The sequence below is a fragment of the Coturnix japonica genome, chromosome 13, assembly GCF_054131305.1.
Source record: "Coturnix japonica strain WE chromosome 13, WE-NBRP24, whole genome shotgun sequence".
Classification (NCBI taxonomy): Eukaryota; Metazoa; Chordata; class Aves; order Galliformes; family Phasianidae; genus Coturnix; species Coturnix japonica.
Genome location: NC_140675.1, coordinates 13,039,828 through 13,061,040, shown reverse-complemented (window position 1 = coordinate 13,061,040; position 21,213 = coordinate 13,039,828). Strand labels below are relative to the sequence as shown.

At 46.0% G+C, this 21,213-nt stretch overlaps 1 protein-coding gene across 4 annotated transcripts in view; it reads left to right on the top strand.

Annotated features, from left to right (window-relative positions):
- CACNA1H (calcium voltage-gated channel subunit alpha1 H) overlaps positions 1–21,213 on the top strand; it is a 194,335-nt gene that overhangs the window by 105,915 nt on the left and 67,207 nt on the right. For all 4 annotated transcript variants that reach the window (XM_085513923.1, XM_085513921.1, XM_085513922.1 and 1 more), the window contains exons 8-10: positions 8,243–8,335; positions 10,234–11,023; positions 14,912–15,324. In XM_085513923.1, the coding sequence (XP_085370049.1) occupies positions 8,243–8,335; positions 10,234–11,023; positions 14,912–15,324 (1,296 nt within the window). The remainder of the gene's footprint in view (positions 1–8,242; positions 8,336–10,233; positions 11,024–14,911; positions 15,325–21,213) is intronic.

Below are 21,213 nucleotides of genomic sequence, written 5' to 3'. Positions count from 1 at the left end.
TGCTTCCATGGGTGTTTGCAAGGATGATAATTCCTTATGTAATCCTGAAAGTGATTCATGTTTTGATTCCCCTCATTTGTTGTGTAATAGGCTAATTCATGTATATATTTGTTACAAAGGCATGTTCAATGGCAAATTATATGAACTAATTAGCTTATTAGAGAATAAATGAAAGGAGATAGAACCTAAATTAACTGTGGGGTTTGGCATGATATTAAGATCCCTTTACTGCATATGAATTTCAGCCATAACAATAAGAGCAGTAATTATAGGTATTGTCACACTGCAAATGATGAATTACTCACCTAACCAAAGTCCAATTCAGTTTGAATTAGTGACAGCCTCATTGGAAGAACCAAAATGCTGCCATGTTCATAGCCATCAGCCTGGAGCAGCCAGGTCTGATTGTAGAAGCCTCATTATATATGCAATACGAGGGCATTGGATGGTTGCTGAGATGCACAGTTTGGGAAAAATAAAGATGATTTAGGCTATAATAGCACTTTAAATTGGGAGGCAAAGCTGAAGGAGCAGTAACTTGCAGTGGGGTAGAAGCAAGGGGAGATCAAGGGAACAAACCTCCTCTGTACCTCCTTCAAGGACGTAGGTGCAAATGACTGAATTCTGAGAGCAAGTTTTAAGGAAATGTTTGTCCAACACAGGAGAATATTTGGCAACTTGAGGGGTCAGGACACTACTGGTGAGGGCTGGTTTTCCTTTTCCATGGCTTCCTCTTAATACGGTGCATTCCAGAAATATCTGCATTTTCCAACGAGGTTTCCTTAGAAGATGCTCTTGAAATTACTGTCTGGATGCAGCTCGGATTCGTGACTCTCTTCCTGGCTTCTGAGTGCATATTGCTTCTACGAGGCTTTGCTGTAAGAAGACATCTCCGTTAACAAGTTAATCAAGTCCTGCAGGTAACACATCTCTGGCCCATCATCAGAAGGCCCTTGCAAGGGAATTCTCAGAGGATACTGCTTTGCATTCAGCATCTCCCTTACTGCTGTCAGAAGGAGGAAAGAAAAACCTGGTCGTGCTCATGAGAGCTGAAGACAGCCCAGCAGGCGCACGACATGATGAGAATGCCCAAGAAAGGAAAAGCTGAATCACCTTCTTAAAGATGTCTGGAAATAGAGCAGCATTAAAGGAACTGTCAGCAGCAGCAAGAGGTTGAGGAGTTATCTTGATAGCGTGCTTAGGTGGAGAGCTCATCGCACCTGGTTTGTTGAAGCTGGGAGTGTGTCACAGCCCTTCAGGTGTGGTGACCTGCTCAAAAAGAAAAGTTTGGGATGGAAAGTTGGGGATATGGTACCCACTTCCTCCTTCATTTGTCCTCCTATGGATGCTGTACTCTGGAGACAACGGCAGGCTGCCTGAGCAGTGTGACAGCCTGCAGTGACAGCCACCTGCTGCTGGCCACCTGCTGACACAGGCCTTTTGTTTGCATGTGAAGCTCCCTTTTCTATGCTCCTGTACATCAGAAGAGAAAAGCTCCTGGGAACTTGTGCGAGCTATCTCAATCTAATCATGGATTGATTCACTGTTCCGTGTGCTGATGGGGAGCTTGCTTTGTCTCTGTGCTACTGACTGCTGCCATCACGATACCTACCTTGCTCACTGTCCTGCAGATGGGTCAGCTGAGGAGATTCACATCATGGGATGAGATTCCAGGTTTGGAAAGGGGAAGGTCCGTTTTTCCCATTTCTCTGTAAAATACTGTTCCGTGCTGTGATCTGCCAGATGTGGGTCCTTGCCCACTCAAACCATGCTATGATTCTATGGCTATTTTATCAAACAGAAGGAAATGGAAATAGCCTGAGGCTTCAAGCTGCGATTCTGTGTATGCATGCAACACGTAGTCCTTGTGGGCCACGCTTTTCAGAAGCAGCTGTCACTTTGGGTGCCCTTGTTTTAAGAGTTTGTTGAATTGATAATGTTTTTTGGTTCAAAAGGGACTTTTCTCGGTCAGGCATTTCATTCTTTAAACCAGACCTGTGTCATTTAACTGGAGATGTGTGTTAGCTGTGCTTATCTGTGCTGAGTTGGGTGAGAAGTTTTGGCCATCATCTAAATAATAGGGTTTGAGTTTTGTTGGTGTTTTGTTGTTGTTGTTTCTTCATTTGGCCAGCACACCAAACGTCATGTGCTGCATTTGAAGAACTTTCATGCTGAATACCCAGTCTAAAAATATCCAGCCCCTTGAAGGCATCTCAGAATGTGCTTCCAAGAGGAAGGACTAGTTGCCTTTGAAAAACCTTTAATTTAGAGGCTTGGAGGAATTGTCCCATGTAGCACAAGCCAGAGTCATCCTGATTTCAGGACCAGGCCCACCAACACATGGGAGGTATTAGAAGGACCCAGGGCTGGACAGAAACCTGCTGTGTGCTCTGTAGCTTTGGAAGGGTTTCATCCTATCTCAAAAATTGATATTCAAGATTTTGGTATTCAAGGCAGAAATAGGGGGCTTCTGCAGCAAGGTGTGGCTTTCTGGAGTAATATTAGTGATAACAAAAATCCTTGCTGTATTGGGCTTAATACCCCAAATTGCTGCAGGTCCCAGTGGTGTCTGGAGGAGCTCTGTTGTGCACACCCAGCTTTCAGCAAGGCTCTCAGGCTGGCGTAGGTTCCCTTTTTGTTGCAGGTGCTTCATCTTTCAGCTTTGCTATGAAACTCTGATTTATGACTCTATATGATAATGGACTCGTTATTGCTGAAGTTAAGCAGTTAAGTACATTCCCTGTGCATAAGATACTTTACACAAACAATGAAGACAGGATAATTATCCCAGTAAATCAAACCTCATGAATATGGACTGAGATGTGATTTGTTATAAGCAGCAGTCATCTGAAATCAGGGATGTTTTTGCTGTCAGATGAAGATCTTGCATTATTTATCACTAAATGGGGAGACAGCAACAAACCTTTATTGTGCAGCAGAAATTGCTGAGGTTTGATGCCACTTTAAGCTCTTAAGTTCAGTTTCACGATGTTCAGAGCCACACATAACATGACCTGCCCAACTTCATTTCATGCTGGCTGTGCTCTGCTTTTTGGGATCCACTGTGATTTGGTAGTGTTGACCATGGATCACTTTCCATGGAACAAACTTGAGAGGTTGTCACTAATCCAAGATGAATGCAAGGTTGCGCTGTTTCACTTTGCTTTCTGTTTTGCAGCTTTTCAGAGCAGATGCATGCTTTGCACCACTCCCAGTTCATGCAGGAACAGCTTAAACTTTGCTAAGTGAGCAAGTCCTCAAAGTGAAGGGAGAAGCATCTGTTCAAAGGACATTACTCAGAATACAATAAAACCTGTTTTTCTGACCACACAGGTTACTTAACAATGTGTGTCATGGGGAAATAATTAAAATTATGAAATTGACTTCAAAAATAGCGATTTGATTGGCTGCCAAGCATGCATCCAGAAGAGGAATACTCCATTATTCACTGGCCAGTGCTTGCTAGCCAAATTGATGCTCCAGAGAGGACAAAGCATACAGATAAGAGGCTTTCTGAGATGAATGCTGGAGGCCTTATAAAACTTACTGAGAGCATCACAGTAATTAATAGCTTTCAGAGTTTATGTTGTTGTATCTTGTCTTGATGAGGTTTGTAGAAAAAAAGTATTGCTGCCCGGCCAGGGAAATGAGATAAAAGTAAAGAAACAAAACCAACAAAATGGAATAATCATGACAGCACTCAGTTGCTGTTCAGTTCAGCATAATTGATTTTGCTGCAGATAATGACCATCTTGTCCCCAAAGGACCTTGTTTAGGCCAAAAAAAAAAAAAAAAAAAAAAAAAAGGCTAAATGCAAATTGTTTATATGAATGAAGATGAACACTTCCAATCGTTTGGAAACACTCTGGTTTCTCTATCTCTCACCTTCTGCTCCAGTCGGATGCTGAGCTGAACAAGCACCTGCAATTCTGAAGTCAACCCAGGGCGTGTTTTATGGGGGTTGATCAAAGTGTGATGTACTGATTTTGGTTGCTGTGCTTAAGGGGGCCATTTCTGCACATGAAGCTGGTTTGGGAGATCACAGAAGTGAAATCCTACCATAAGAAAGGTGCAGCCTCTGGGGTACCTTTGGTTCTGTATGCTGTACCTTCAGTTCTTAGAATCACGCCAGTCTTCCTAACTTCTTTCAGTTGATTGGTGGCACCTCGTTGTTGGTTTGTCTGCAGCAGTCCATCCAGCAGTAGCCATCAGTGCTTCTTAATATACCAAAAAGAGTTCGGTGTTTGGCTTTGCCAATTGGAAGAGCTTAGAGTGGAATTCTGGTGTTTTGGTGCAGTTTTTCCCTTCCCTGGATAATTACTTCTGTATTATTTTTTTTCCCCCTTTTTCTTAACCGACACTGAAGGAAAAAATAACCTGCTCTTGGATGGATTACAGCCAAGAACTTGCAAAAAATGTTGGCAGAGCACAAGGATGGGGATTTTTATGGTGAAAACTCCTTGGGATAATAAAAGAAATTGTTCTGCAGAGACCTTTCATGTGACCCCAAGAAAAAAAAAACCCAATGTAAACTTTCTGTCTCCCAGGGAACAATGAGGAGGTCTGAGTTAATTGCCAGTGTCTTTAATCTGCATCTCCCATGTGATTTTCACTCTGGAGTATCACATTGATTCTGATTAGCTTGACTAGATTCTGTCCCCGGTTATGCTGCTATAAATCAGATGAGCATCTTTGTGAGAGCTGATGAGATTATTGTGGTATGAGCAAACGGAGAGAAGCAGAATCATGGAGCAGGAGGCTTAAAAATAAAATCCAACTGTCCTCTCTCCTCCTACCCATCTGAATGTGGTGATGGGGGAATGCCAGTCTGGGAACTGCATGGAGGAGCTGAAGATTGATGAAGTCAAAATCTGTCTTTCCATTCACCTCAGTGAGCTTTCAGTTAAATCCTCGCAGTGATGGGAGAGAGGCTCAGATGCAAGATTCAGGGCTTTAGTACTTGACCTCAAAGGTATAAATGGGAGAAAAATAACATATCCTACTCCTGCCTGTGCTGTGTAAGGGCTGCAGGACTGAGTGAGCAGGCAAGGACTGCACTGAGCATCACACAGGATCTGCCAGAGGTTTGGTGATGGCTCTATTCTCTGGCCAGAGCCTCAGTCCTTTGGAGGCCAAAATCCTTACCCTGTGCAAAGGGGGCAATGTCTCCTTTCCCTCCAGGTCTGCTGCATGCAAATGCAGTTGGCAGCTCTCCCGAGTGCAACCTTGCCAGTCATCTTAATTGAATCTTTTGGTTGTTTCCCTACAGCTGATGATTTTAGAGTGCCACGTATCTTGCGCGTCTTTTTCATCAGGGCAGAATTAGAAAGCGTGGTTCTTGCCATCTTTTCTCCGTTGATAAATGATTACATGTTGCATTAACTGGACGTTTTGAGCTGGTGCATTTGGAGGGGCTGCGTTATATGTCTGTCTGCGAGCAGCCATGGCTTAGACATAATTTCATTACTGAGAATGGATCGCTGAGTTTGGAAAGCATGGGAAAGGTGCTCCAGGTCCTTGGAAAACATCTATAAAGAGCTTGGAGGGCCAAATGCTGGAGCTGCCATCAAGTGGATTAATCAGATTGGAAACTGTAGAGTGGAAGAGGTCATTTCTTCTTAACAAAGTAGGTGGTATTGCATTCAGGAGGCCCCGAGGGATGGACAGTAGTCCACATAGTACTGAAAAAAAATGTATCAGTGTTCTTGGAATTCTTGAGAGAATAAAAGGAGTTTTTAGCTTTCCCTTTGGATTCTTCTGGTCTGAGAATAAATGTGTAGGATCAAAGTCTGTGCCGCGGCAGTGAACCTTGCACCAGTGCAAATGCCTCTGTCTTGGTTCCAGAAATAGTTAAGGAATTTAGTTTGTGGTGGATAGACCAGCTGTTGGCTGATTCAAATGGCCAGGTTCCCATTTACACCAAGGCCCTGCTGGGTGCATGCAGTGAGATCGTGGAGCAGATAGAAACGCACATGTAAAATCATTGGGAGCCCTTTAAAGGACAGCATGAAAGAAGTCCTCAGCATGGCAAGAATTGGGCTATAAAAGTCATAGAGACTGTTTCAGTCCAGACAGGTGGCCACGCATGTGTGTTGTCCTGCATTTCTCCAGAGCTATTTGATTAAAAAAAGAAGGCAGATGTCTGTAAGCACGCTCTCTTACACAATTGCTAGTACTCTGTAATCCTCGGCAGCTCGGGAATCCTCCCCTAGGTACTGCTGCATTTATACTGGGTGATGAGTCCGAGAATGAATCCACAAAGATGTCAAACAGGAGAACAAAAGCCCAGCGGTCTGTTTATTCCTCCCGTGTCCCACTTGGTTTACAAGTGAGTAGTAAATAATGCAAATTCTAATTACATCTTAAATATTCTGAAAGCTGGATGAGCCCTCCAGAGGAGAAATGTGGCACGTTGATTGATTCTTGCTGCAATTGCTGTCTAGCATGCAAGAAAAATACTTTGATAAACGTTGGGTTGGCTCTCACGCTTCTCTAGGCTGCTTTTCCCAGGCGGGAGCTGGCAGTGCCTGCAGAAGCCCAGTGGCAGCCCTCAGGTAACTCCTTTTGTAGAGAGGGCTGTGTTTTATCTGCTTAATACATTTGATTTGAGAACGGCCAGCCAAATGTGAATTCAGCAAAGAGGTGCATCTGATATGTTTGGAGTCCCTGAGCTCGTTTTTCATCCCTGAGTGTAAATGGTCAGAGCACCTGCTATGGCAGCTGTGCTGAAATGCCCCTGTAGCTGAGGAGAAGGGGGGATGGAAGGAGGGGACTTCAAACAGTACAAAGGAGTTTCTTGTATAGCTGGCAGTGATTTGGCTTGCCCTTGTGTCCCAATGAGATCTTTCCATTTTCTTCATCAGCTTACATGTGCACTGAGCGGAGATGCTTTGCTGCCATGCATGCAAGGGATGGAGCTGGAAAGGACTCTACTCTCTATTTCAGCTGTGTTAAATGAAAGATAGGAAAGGGCAGTTTGAGTTTGATTGTCTGTCTGTTTCACACCACTGAACTGAGTGATTACTGCCAGTGTCTGCTCAGACAGTTTAGCCTATTCTCAGAGTCAGGGCGAGTAGCAGCCCTTGCATCCCCACACAACGTGTGTCTGTTGCTGAATGCTTCCTATCAGAGATCAGTCTCTGAGATTCATGTTGGCCAAGGGTATAGGTTGTTGGGGTTTTTTTTGTTAAATCCATGGCACCAGAGCTCAGCATTGCGCTCTTATACCTGTATAAGGATGTGATTTTTATCTAACGCGTGTAATGGGGACCAGGAGAGGTGGGTGCAGTTTGTTTAAGTGCAGCCAGTGTGTCATCAGATCCAATTGCTCCAAGTCTTTAGCAGTGCTGATGGAGTATAATGGCTGCAAAGACAATTTGTACCTGCTCCTTGGCAGATAACCTTTATCGGTGTTTGCATGGGTCTGGCTGCAGAGGGGTTCGAGCACTGGGGATGGTTCATTCTCACCCTGCTGCACAGTAGGTATGTGTGCTTCAACAGAGGAACTGGGTTTGAAAAGTTTTTGGTAAGTAGTCACTGCATTGACTTCAAGGTGAAAGGAATCGGGGGCGTGGATTCAGAAGGAGCTTTGATTTTGTTGGAAGTTGTGCCGGAATTTCAGCTCTAGCACCGCTAGTGAGACGGCACTAGAAGTTTGGTATGTTTTATCTAAATAAAAAGTGTAAATTACATGGCAGCACTCGCTTTGCTCTGCACACAGTCTGTGTGGTGTTAATTAAATCCTCAGCTTCTCCTTTAGAGAAGGAAGATTGAGAAAACAAGTATGAACTCAGTTCTCCATTTAATTAAAGTAACTCTTTTCCATTCAGATGCTTTGCCACTACGATGCTGGCCATGCAGGTGTAGTGGTGAGCCAGTAGGTATCACATAGAGACCAGTTCTGCAGAAGCAAATTTGGCTTTTTGAAGCCTTAGGAGTTTTACATGTAGCATTACACAACCTGGAGCTGAGATAGAGGCCCAGATCTCTGTACAGAGAGACTTCCTTGGGATTTATTTATGCTGGCTTTGAACCAGTGTTTCAGATGTTTTCTTGTATTGTTTTATCATTTTTATTGTGCCAAATTTGTGTAGAAACCTTGAGACTGTCCTTTGGTTTATCCTAAGCCAACTGGGAATAGAAGTGCAGCAGGTCTGAGATGCTAAGGACAAGTAGTATAAGTCTGATGTTTACTGACTGGTTAACTCTCATTCTCACACTGTCTTTCTCTGTCTTCCTGTAGGTTATAACCCTGGAAGGATGGGTTGACATCATGTATTATGTGATGGATGCACATTCTTTTTACAATTTTATATATTTTATATTGCTTATAATAGTAAGTATGAACTGTGAAATGCTCCTGTTCCTTGTCCTTGTGGGGTAAAGGTGTTCCCTTTTCACAGAGGAGAGCCAGCTGGGATTTGGGATGGGAGAACTTCCTCCCACTCTGAAGTCTAATGATGCAGGCTGTGATTAGTGCTGTAGGGACAGGTTATTGGCTACAATAGGCTCTGTCCTTTTTAGTGTCACATGTGATGCATAGTCACAGCTTGTCAAGCCATATGGTCTTCCCTCCCTCATAGTTTTCCAGTCTTGGACTTGTCACCTTGGTGTGTCCTAACGGTTGTGCCTTGGCCAAGCAACTGCTAATCAGAACAAAAAGTAGAGAAGACACAGCTTTTCCTCCTTTAGATTCCTCAGCATGCCAGAGGGCAGCTTATATCAATGAAGAGCACTCAAAAGAGCTGCTGAACTTTCACATGAGCCTTTTAAACCAGGGTAATAATAGCATTACAACTTTTTTGGGGTCTTGCAGTGCTGTCATTTCTAGAAACAAAATGTTATTCATTGAAGGAGCTGGAGGTTGCTCTCAGAAGCTGCTACCCCACATTGGCAAGTTTCTTTTTCTGTTTTATAAAGGGCACAACCTTCCCCGGGGGTCTACATCTGTGGAAAAGAAACATTTAAGTCAGGAGGAGTGCAAGGGACAAGTTTCATGTGGGTGTTAAGTAGGACATGGGGTAGGGGCATTTCCAAGTATTTTGTGACTGGATGTTAGTTACGTAGAGCTCTGTCCTTGTTTCTGTGGGTCTTAAGGCCTTTGGAGATCAAACCTCCACAGCTCACACAGCTGCATGGATCAGAGCAGTGTGAGAGACTCCCAGTAATGGATATAGCATTCTGAAGCTGGTGATGTTTGAGCCTTTAGCAATGGGCTGTGCATAATGGAGATTTACATTCCACTCTTTTGGGTTCTTGTCCACATATGGATCCTTGCAGAAAAGCCATCTGACTAACCCCCAGGTCACGGGGCTGTTGGGGTGGGCACCCTTGTTGCTTCTGAAGGCTGGTATTACAAACTGGAGAATAGCACTTCCATTGGCTTCCCTGTGATTTTTACCAAACAATGGCCCAGATTAAATCCATACATTCCCTACCAAGCCTAGCACAGAGGTTTGGCCATGTAAGCACTGTCACTTTCTTGACGTCAGTCCCTTTAATATCTAAGGGGAATGATTCTGAGGGGAATATTTGACATTTTGTTTTGGCTGATTTATGAACTCAAGTGGTGAAAAACCGGTTTGTGGATTCACCAGCTGAGGGGAAGGATGTAGTCCTGGGTCACTTCACATTCTCATTCTTGGAACTTCATCTTCAAAACTTGCTATCACCTAAGAATTCATCAGTTCAACAAGACAGTATATCAGACCTTTCTAGGAGCACCAGAACTCCTGGAGATGAGTTTCTCTGTGTCAGAAAGGTACATGAGTACAGTATTACAGCACGTGAGCCCTGATAGTCCTCCTTGAAAGGAGGATGCCCTACACAGGGTGTGAAGTGAGAGAGGAAGAGACAGTCTCAGCAGAGCACGAATTGGACTTCAGACCATCTTTTCTTGCAGATTGGCTGGGTTCTTCCTAGTGATCTGTTTTGCTGTAGTGACTGATTACGTTATATTTCATGCACCCTGCATTAGTGGCAAATGTCATCACTGCTGAGAGGAGGGAAGTGGTGAAGGCTATTGTTAACAGCTTTCTTTGCCACTGCCAAAATAATTTAACACGGTTTAGGAACAAATTTAGCAGCTTAAGCTTGTGTTGACATAACATTTGGTGAGCAGACCCTGAGATTTGGCACATTTGGAAATCACAGGATTTCTAAGAACAACACTTCCAGCCTGGACAGCATGAGTTGCTTTGTAAAGTCCCTGCTAATTCCTTTTGTTTTCTCCAGGTTGGTTCCTTCTTCATGATAAACTTGTGCCTGGTTGTGATAGCAACACAGTTTTCTGAAACAAAGCAGCGGGAGAACCAGCTGATGCAGGAGCAGCGGGCCCGTTATCTCTCCAATGACAGCACAATTGCCAGCTTCTCAGAGCCAGGTAGCTGCTACGAGGAGCTGCTGAAGTACATCTGCCATATCTTCAGGAAGGTGAAACGGCGGACAGTACGCCTGTACAATAACTGGCAGAGCAAGCGCAGGAAAAAAGTTAACCCAAACAACACCACAAACGGGCAGAGCCACCGAGGCAAAAAGCGCATCACCTCCATTCACCACCTCATCCACCACCATCACCACCACCATCACCACCACTACCACATCAGCAATGGGAGCCCACGAGGGCCACGCTCCAACCCAGAGATCTGTGACCTGGAACTCAAGGTGATGAAGCCTGGCAGCCAGCTGATGCTCCCTTCTCCATCACCCAACTTGCAGAGCCCCGCGCCTCCTCCAGATTCGGAGTCTGTGCATAGCATTTACCACGCGGATTGTCACGTTGAAGGACCACAAGTGAACTGTAAGTCTTCCAATGCTCCTGCAAACATTAAACTCGCTGCTGGACTCTCCAACCGTGGCAACATGAATTATCCTACCATCCTGCCTTCACCAACTAGCAAAGCCAGTTCTGTCCCAGTTCCCAAAGGAAAGAAGAATGGCAATTCACCTGTGGCTGTAGTTAATAGCCCTGTAACTTTGGGCACGGATTCTTATGGGAAGCTGCAGCAACTGGTAGGAGAGCATGGTAAGGACAAATGAGCTGATTTTTTTGCTTGGGGAAAGGGGCCAAGGGCAAATTGTTCAAGTGAGATATTAAGGATAACCAAGGAGGTTGCTGGAAATACAAGCTGTTTTTTGAATGCTATTTGAGGTGAGCACGGAAGCCAGAAGCAGGACAGGTTGAGGCACTGACAGCTGTGTTCCTGGTAGCGTTTGCATTTGCTGTCATTGGGTAAAGAACAGTATGGGATGATGAAGGCAATGACTTCAGGCCTCTTTCTGTGGTTACAAAGCGTGTATTTTTGAGGTTTAATTGTGTGCTTCGTGATATCCTGAACTGCTTCTGCCCAAGCACAAATCAGTGCAGCCCATGGAATTTCATCTTGGATGAATGATGGACCTGCTGGCTGCAGGTGTGTGCAGCACAGAATCCTCATCTGCTGTGAAACAATGTCTTGAAGAGGAATAGCGTGCGGGAGCTGGTGTGGGAGCATGAGGGGTAGGAGAAATGACATGTTCAAAACAGGAAAGCATTGAAATAACCCACAACAGATACTTCTAGAGACACCTTAGTGCTGCTTTGATGGGCCTCTGATGTCCTGGATTTCTTTTTGAACGAAGGAGAAGAAGGTTTGGAGGAAGGCCTGTGGGCACTGCAGTCTAGCTCTGGGTTAATCCTGAAAAGGATGCATGTGAGAGCAGGAACACAGCAGATCTGCAGCTCTAAAGCTTCTCCTCTTCTTCACCAGTGCAGGAGAAATGTAGGACTGAGTGTTAATGCAGACTGGGAGATGCATTCAGTCTGGGTGTATTAAAAACACGTTAGGGACTCTTTTGTACCTCAGTCCCATCCTTATCTCTAAAGACTGCAACCACAATAGCACTGCTAGTTAGTGCAGCTTTATCTCCACTCTGATATAAATCATCCTGTGCTGGAGTAGTGATTATGTGCAACTCTTAGGTTTCTGTTTTGCATATTTTCTCCAGTTCTCAACAAAGCTGGAGCCAAAGCCTGAAAAACAGTCTTAAGCCCTCAAAAAGATCGAGCTTCCATTTTTATTTTTTATATCTTTAACACAAACTCATCATCTGTTTTTATCAATGCCTGTGTTTTCCAGAACCGTTTATCTGCTTGTGGGCGGACACAAATATTTGTCCCGGTGATGTATGTGCTGAAAAAATACCAAGCGTAGCTTGGGGGAGGTCACAGTAAAGGTTGCTTGCCAAATAGGTTGGTTGGCTTGTCTTTGTTAATATATATATTTTTTAAGTGACCATACAAAAGGGTAAAGTGGATTGTTTACAGAAATTGCCTTCAGCAGATATTTCTGTACTTTTGGGAGCTTAGCAGAAGGGCAGAAGGGCCAAGGTTAGTTGCAGTGTTCTTCCGTTGTTAAGCAAGGGCTTTATATGAATCACTGGTACATCTTTAACTATGGAAGTTAATGAAGGTTATTATGAGAATGCGTATTTACCTTGAGATAAAAGTCCAGGCTCACAGAAGTCTGGAGCTGGGAAACCAAGGACGAGCAGAAGAGCTGTTGCTTGGAAGGCAATGCTCAGCTCAGAGGTTTGGTCCTCTGCACACACAGGGGGTTCTGCTGCTCCAGGAGAGCAAATCCCCACATCTCAGCCATGCCTGCAACACCCCAGGGCTTGCAGATTTTCACGTGGCCTCTGGTGGTTCTTCAAAAGCCTTAGGTAGATGGAGTTGCTATTAATAATGGAGCTGTAATATCTTCTTTTGATGGGGCATTTCAGCCTGGAGGGCACCTCAATGCTTTCAACAAATCTGAGATTGTTTTGTCTCAAGTGTGATTACATGTAGAGGAAGTGGGTGGTGGTTGCAGCATCTGATCTGGCACCATGGGGAGCACAGGGAGTGGGAGAGGAAGCAAGCCAGCCACGTCCATCTGGAGATCTTGGTGCACAAGTGCCCAGCTCTTCCCTTCCACAATTCCAGCTCTTTCCAGGTTCTCCTTCCTGCTCCTGCCATGGGGCTGAGTCAGATTCACTTCTGCACCACATCCCTCTTTGTCTTCCAGGCTTTGGGAGGATCTTTAGGTGCCCAACATCTTAGGTCAACTCATGGTTCTCCATCCCTGCCTGAGCTTAGCAAAGCAGCCATGGCAGTCCCTGTGCCAGGCAGGGAAGGTGAGGTGGGCTTGCAAGCTGTGCCCGACCCTCCTGTCCTCCACCTGTTTGAGCAAAGGGCTGTTTCACTTAGTTCTCCCCCCAACTCTTAGAATCAACAAGCAGAGTCTGTTCGCTGCCAGACTTGTGCAAGGGGAGCACACAAGTGATAACAGAGTACATTAAGGAGGTATTAGCAGCCAGGGCACTCTCAAACCCAGCTGGAAGCAAGGTTGGTGTCTGCTGGGAAAGATGCAATTGTGGGAGAGAGTATTCTCTTCCCTTCTTTTGTTGTGGAATTGAGCAGCATAAAGTACAGGCTGTTCCTCTGCATTCTCGTGCCCTGCAATGCTGTGAGGTTATTTTAGCAGGCAGCCAAGGAGACTCTGGTATTTTGAAGACATCTGTGGCGCCAGTGTTTTTCATACAATTTTTAACACTTTGATAGCACACCGGATGACTGGCAAGCCCACTGCCTCTGTATCCATGCTGCTGGGTCCACACTGCAGTGTTTCCTCATCTGACCAATCCCAGTCAGAAACACCTTACTGATGTGCAGTGCTGACCAGTGCTGCTTGCAGGATGAGTAGGGGGGGCAAATATTTCTGACCCACCTGGTGTCTGTAATGTAAAGACCAGGAGGAGAACTGCCCACTCCTACAGGACTGTTTTGAAGGCTGCTGATACCTGAGTGACATTCAGACAAGTAAAATATATTTTGACTTTTGTCACCAACCAGCTTTCCGTCTAACAAGGTGCTGGATTTTGTTGGCTGCTGTCTTCTCTTTGAAGATGTCCTCAGGAGTCAGCCAGGAGTGGCTGAAATCAGCAGCATTACTGCTGGGTAAGCTCCAAGCTCCTGGGACCACAGCCAGGAGCATCCACTCAGTGCTTTTTGCATGGTCTCCCTGAAACACATCCATGTGTACCCCCCTCCAGCCTCCAGGAAGGAGCACATCCCAGAGGGAAAGTGACATTTGCACCTTGTTTTCCATCAAGGAAAGCATCCATTGATTCCTCTTGGCTCTTTTTTCCTTCCTGCCATTAATATCTGGTTGCTAAATATGAGGAAATTGGGAATTTGGTTCCTGAATGTGAGGAAACAAAATCTGATTCCTTTTCTACCTGACTCATCCTCATGATGCCTGCCCACGTCATCGCTGTGCCCCAGCCCTGTGAGGGCAGCCAGCGTTTCTCCTCGCACCACAAAACATGTGGTGATGTATTTGATTTTAGAATGCCCTGAACGCTCAGTCCGGTGCCTCGAGTAAAGAATACACCTGTACTTTATTAAAAGCTGAAGGAGGGATGAAGGAGAGCAAAGGGACTACGTGACTCCAAACTGATCCATGGTCTGTAGCCACCTTTGGTCCACTTCTCCCTCTCCCTCCTCATTATTATCTATACGGAAGCGCTATCTAAATTGGGTGTAACGGCTTGTGACAGCACTCAGATCACCGCTAATGATGTTAACTTGGTCAGATATAATCAGAAATAATTGAAAGTGAGAGGTGTGTGGATCAGCAGAGCACAGCATGGCCATCACTGCAAGGGCAGGTCCCTTGGCCCTGAATGGGGTCGAAGGGTGGGTGTTGGGGGTTGGAGAGAGCAGAACAGATGGAGAAATGAGGCAGATTGAGAGCTGCTTGGTAATTTGGAGTTCAAGGATGTAGCAGAAGCCACTTCTGCCACCCGTGTGGGCATGCAGAAGAGGGTACAGCCACCGTGTTGCAGGAAGGGCATGGATGCAAGGAGCTCACGGTGTGCTCTTCCATTGCAGGTCTGCGAAGGACACCCAGCCGGCTGTCAGGGCTGAGCATGGCCTGCCCACTGCCCAGCCCACCGGGCGGCACGCTGAGCTGCGAGCTGCAGGACTGTCCCTTCTGTGCCAGCCTCCTGGAGGACCCCGAGTTCGCCTTCAGTGAGTCTGACAGCTGTGACTCCGACAGCAATGGTGTCTATGAGTTCACCCAGGACCTGCGGCACGGCGACCACAGGGACCAACTGCAGCAGCAGCGCAGCAGGAGGAAGAGAAAGAAGAAGAAACCCAAGGAGAGGAACAAGGTCACCCGCCTGTGGAAGGCATTTGGCAGCAAGCTGAAGAGGATTGTGGAGAGCAAGTATTTCAACCGAGGGATCATGATCGCGATCCTCATCAACACGCTGAGCATGGGCATCGAGTACCACGAGCAGGTGAGCGTGGCTGGCCTCAGCAGCCTGGAGGGTTTGTGGTGCTGGGCGCTCGCGGTGTGATGGCATTGTGGCATGGGATGGCTGCGGCAAAGCCGTGTTGGAGGAGGAGCGGGTGGTTTTTGTGCAAGTTGTACACACCAGGTGGGACTGAGGGCCTGATCCTGATGGCGTGTATAGAGCAGATGCACCTTTGTGTGTGTGGAAAGCCTGTGGAAGGTGGCTGTCGGCACCACTGAGGTGCTGAGTTGAAACCTATGTGTTAGAGCTGGGCAGCTCAGGGGCTGACTGTGAGTTATCACCTGTGGATTATTCATATGACCATGAGTTGTTACAGTGGAAATGCCCCTTTGGTCTGTACTGGTGGTGCATGAGTACGAAGCTGCCCTTCCCACAAGCTCCACCTCAACCTACCCAGATGGATCTTCTTTGACTTGTCAATGAAAACTTGAGCTGTCAGGCAATGCTAAAAGCAATGAGAGAAAAGGAGAAAAGAAGAAAAAAAAAGTGAGTTCCATCCTGAAGGCTCCAACATGTTTAATTTGATCTCATAGGGTGCAAAGTAGATCTTTCATTTAAGTGCTTGGAGGGAGGAAAGAGAAATCATGCTGTTCCCAGTATTAGTGTGAACGTGGCAATGGCAGAAAGCAGTGCTGGCAGCCGAGGACAGCTTGTCCTTGCTGGCTGATGGGAGCCACGGGGCTCTGAGATGGGAGAGGGAGATGAGTCATCTGATGTCTTCAGCTGGTCACTCTGGGGAAGGCTTTGCTTTTCTGTCTCAGGAAAAAATGGTTGCTTTCAGTTGTTTTCTGAAGATACGCTCTGGAGTTTCTCATGCTGCCTCTGCGTTGGGTGTTGAAAATATCCTCAGCAAGGCCAGCAGATCCTCACACTGATTTTCTGGTTAGAGGTTCATCCAGCATTCCCCCAGGTTTCCCCTGCAGAATAAAGAACAGGACTGTATCTATAAAGCTGTTCCCCCTCTCTGCCACCATCTGCTCAGGAGTGGGGAGGAAGGGCAGACAGTAGTGTGGTACACCCAAAGGCAGGATGCTCTACGTTTTCTTCTCCATCACGTTCCAGAAATCAGTTCTTTTCAGGACTGTGGCAAACAGTCCTCCAAAGTGTTACTCCTCTATTCTCTCCCCACTTAGGTGTTTTGAACCACCTTATGCCATCCTCTATGCTGGCTGAAGCATGTTTTCTTTCAGAAAAGCAAGCACTCGGCTGAAACACACGAACCTCAGCTGTGCAGCAATCAATTAGTTCACGCTTACAGCAGAAAGAGCCCAAACTCAACACAGCAAGAGCTGTCGCTGTCAGCTTTCTGTCTGCTTAGTTGTTCCACAAGTTTTAAAATTAGGAAGTACACCTTGTCAGTCACCTCTGAATAAACCATTCATTCCTCACAGCGGCTGCATTTCTGCATGGATACTCTTTTGTCAGGCGGATACACATTTGTCAGTCCTTGGGTATTGCTGTGATGGGTGCTTGGGGAAAGCTTTAGGCAGGCTGTGCAGAGAAAGCCTGGGGATCACATGGAGTCTGTCCACAGTCACTTGTACAAAGGCAAATTGCAATAATTATGTCCTTGCTGCTAATAAAGGAAAACTCTAACTGGCAGACTTTTATGGGATCGTACCTTGTAAAACATTTGGTTTAAATCATTTCAAAACCAATGGCAATAAAGATTCTGAGGCATTTGGCTAGGGAGCATCAGGCACGTGCCAGCTTTGCTCGCAGGCACTGCCCACCTTGGGTCCAATAAAAAGCGGGGAATTCTGAAGTGAAACCTGTACAAGTTCCTCCATGTGCTTGCCCTGCAATGTGTCACTGGAGCCCAGCAGGGATAATAAGCTGCAGAGCTGTCAGAACCCAGGCTTGATTCATCTCACCCCAACACTCTCCCATCAACAGAGTGATTTCAGAGGCTGCAGATCTCCTGGTGTGAGAATTGGTTGTGAGGCTTGAGTTGCAGGGCTGGCTTTTTGGGAAGTAAAGGAGAAGATGCCTGAGCAAAGTTGTCACCAGCCTGCAGAGTGGTGATGGAAAAGAAGGCATGGAGGTTAAAAAAAAGAAAGGCTCATTTTGGGTACAACGTGCTCCATGCCAGGATAAAGTTTAATTACTGCACTCTGGTTGCTGATTGAGGGATGCTGCCACGGTGTTCCATATTTGCTTAGAGCAGATATTGGAAGGTGTGAAGGTGTGAGTGTTCTCCAGGCTGTTAGCCAGACATGGGCATTCCCATCATCTCCTTTTTCATTCTCCAAAGGGTGAACCTGGAGGCCATTCCCCCAAGGGTTTAGGAGCTTGTTTAGGAGGCAAGCTACCCTCTATTATCCTCCTGACTCTCCTCTTTCTTTGCTCCCCTGGGCTGTTCAGTGTTACCAGTGAGCCACATTCAGGGGCTTGCTCTGGGGAAGCCTCCTGCCCTCTCAGCAGCATGGGCTCTGAAGCCCTGCAAAATATCATCTGCCATGGAGACATTTGCTCTGGATAGAGCAGCTTGAGCAAGTTCTCTGGTTCTGATTCTTGCTACTTGTTTTACTGTTTTACTAAACAATCATTGAAAAGTTTTATTAAACTGGGCTGCAATCGGTGCAGCAGACACAGGGAAGCTCTTCCCGAACCTCCCCAACTGTAAGGAAATGAACAGTCCCTTTAAACTCATTAACAACTGCTTCCTTTTCCTTTCGGGCTTCTCAGACTTCATACAGACATCAGTGGCTTTGCAGATAGATGGGTGCTCTGCATGCCTTTTTTAATTGAGTGTTATTCCAAGTCAAGGCATCAGTCCTGTGCATGTGGCTTGGGTGGAGGGCACTGAACAACAAATAGCATGGAAGAGAGAGCAGTACCAATCCTTGGTGCATTATCTTGCCTCTCATCCTGGGACATAGCAGCACTTTGCAGAGAAGTCGCATGGAGCCCTCTTGAGGCAAGCAAGCAATATTGTTGTCCCTCCTTTCTGGATGAGGGAATCAAGGTTGTAAGGTGCCAGCATGGTGGAAAAACCTGATGGTTTTCATCACTTTTCTGCTGGCTCTCACAGTAGCTGCAGGGCAGGGTGCAGTGCCTGTGTCACAGCAGCGCTTTGGCTGTTCTCTGTCTGCATTGCAGCAGCCCCTGAGAGGGACCTGCCCATATCCAAATTCCTTCAAGGCTTGAATGTGCATTTTTATAGGAGTTTGAAGCTCCCAGCAGTCTGCTCACACAATTACTCTGCTTACTCTTGGCTAACACAGCTGGCACCACCCCATTTAATGCACGCAGCCCATTTGTAATACTCTCTTAGTTGAGGATCCTGTCCTGTGGCTAAAGGCAGAAGTGAGATAGCAGCAGAGAATTTGTGGGGTTGAATAGGAGATGCTGCAGCAGCTTTGCACAGAACTGTCCTTTAGCAGGCAGCCCTTCCTGGAGCCAGACCTGTGGATTTTGTGGCAGTGCAGCCAGTGTGTGGCAGGAGAACTGGGCAGCAGGAGAGGCAGCTGATGAAGGCAAGTGGGTTTCTCTAGGACATCAGTCATTAGCAGCAATCGGATCCTCCCGCACAGCGCATCCGTCCGGTTAACAGCCAGCACAGTTTCCAACTGCCAGGTTGTACAAGGTTGGTAATTAGGAAGTTACAGGATGCTGTTAGTTAGCATCAGCACAACTTGTATTTCAAAGGTTAATTGGCTGCTTTGGAGTACTTCTTTTTTTGTTGGTGTTTTTTTTTTTTTTGTTTTTTTTTTGTTTTTTTTTTAATGCTTTATATATTTCTCTATCTCAAGCACAAATAGGTACTCCCACAGATGAGGAAAGCCAAGTACAAAGAGGAAGGCAATCCTCACATTAATCTTCCAGGCAATTTCAATAAATTGGATGATGTTATTGTGCATTCATTGCAGCTGACAGTTCTCCAGAGTAGCTGAGAACGTGCCATGGTACTGCAGTAAGCAGGCAGGAACAGTGTGCTCCAAAAGCATGTGCTCCCTCTGACATGCCACTGGGGCAGTGTGGAGCCTGGCACAGGTCAGAGCTTGCTGTCCCAGAGTCAGCTCCTGCCTGTGCATCAATGCCTGGTCTGAAGAAATAATTGCTTCAGTTGGCTCTTGCTGCAGGGTCAGTTCAGCCCTGGCAAAGGGTGATGGACTCAAATCCTTCTCATCTGTTGTCAAGGCCATGAAAATGTGAGACAAATTCTGCCCTGCTAGGAGAACTCAATTCCCACCTCCCACATTATCTGGCAGAAGGACAGAATCCTGTTCATTTGTCCAAGTAGATGCTGGTGATATCTCTCCTTAAAGGCGAGCTCCAAATTCATCCCCGAGGGCCCCTGAGTGTTCTAAATTGTTAGAAGAGACCCCTACTTGGCTTCCCAGTGGAATTTGCAGAAGTAGCTGCTGATACTTGTAATGATCCCACATAAAAGGCTCAATTTACATCAAATGGCACTAGAAATGCTATTTTATATTCACTTCTCAGAAGAGAAGTACAAATTAGTATTTGTTCCAAGCTATTGCTGTTCAAAGAGCTTTTAATTGGTTTTCTGATCTCTCACCCATGGCGTGTCTCGTTCGGAGCAGCTGTCTTTGCAGTAGGTTGGAGATGACCTTCGTGAGCACCCAGTGGTCCATGGCTTATCGGCGTGAGAGAAGTATTGGGTTTGAGTAGCACATTTTATTATTCTGGAGTAAAAGTAATTCTGTGTGATTGAAGGTAGCAGCCAGCTTCTCTAGTGAGCATTTGTCAATTTTGGCTTGAAAAATTGTTTTGGCCTGGAAAGCTCAGCACTTATTCAAAGGCAGAATGGAACCTTTCAGCAGCATTGGGAGCAAATTGCTTAAATTCCTTTTGAGTTGTGAGTCAATAAAATATTATCCCGAGCTGAGATTCTGACTTTCAGCTGGTAAAACTTCTTCACTCTTCAAACTTTGTGTGATGTAACTTTAAGTACTCACATACTGCCTGGAATTGAAGTAAGCGGATGCCCACCAGCCCAATCCAGGATGTGTGAATTCAGCCCAGTGCATCCCTGCTTCCCTCTGAGGCTTTCCCCAGGCACTGGTTTAGTACGGAGGCTTTGAGATCATGTATTGTGTCTTCTGAGCAGAGCAATGGAAATTCAACTTGTTCAGCAAGCAGCTGCTGATGGCTGAATTCTGTCTCCACCTCTTGAGTGGGAGGTGAAGAGCTTTATCTGGAGACTTTGGGGAAGAGAAGTGTTTCTCATTTTCTTGTGCATTGAGCTCACACTGATTCTTGAGTGCTTTCCAGACTGCATTTGAATGACACTGTTGGGACAAACCCCAAAGTGCCACCAAGTTTATTGTCCTCTCTGCACAGCTGGTGGCAACTCATGGGTGAGTACTTAGACCCAGCAAAGTAACGTTTTGTTCCCATGTCACAGGGAACTGAGGGTTGTAGGCAAGAAGTGAAGTAGTTGTGTTCTAGCATGGTGGATAGATAGCAAATGTTAGCAGTCTGGAGGCAGGCTGGAACCCTGGACCTTGGCAGCCTTTATGGCAAAGGATGTAAATCACATCCTTCCATGGGAGGCCTGCTATGAATGGTGGTCATGGAGGCTTTTCTCTTAAATTAATTTAACTGACTCGTCCACTGTTCTGTTTTGCTCTGCTGGATTGTATGTTCTTGGTATATTTTTTTTTACTATATAAGGGCAAGCGTACTAGAGATCCTTCCATTCCTCTGCCTCCTACCAGACAGGAACAGCACCTCTCCAATGCAGAAACTGAGTGTAATAATTCATTGGAGTGCTGACATACTGAGCAGTCACGGGAGAGTCAGGAGAACAACGGAGCTAGTCATGGCAAGGGAAGCTTGCAGTCTGATCTGGTTCCTATAGATGTGCACATTGGCCTAGGGAGTAATGCAAAGCTATTCCCC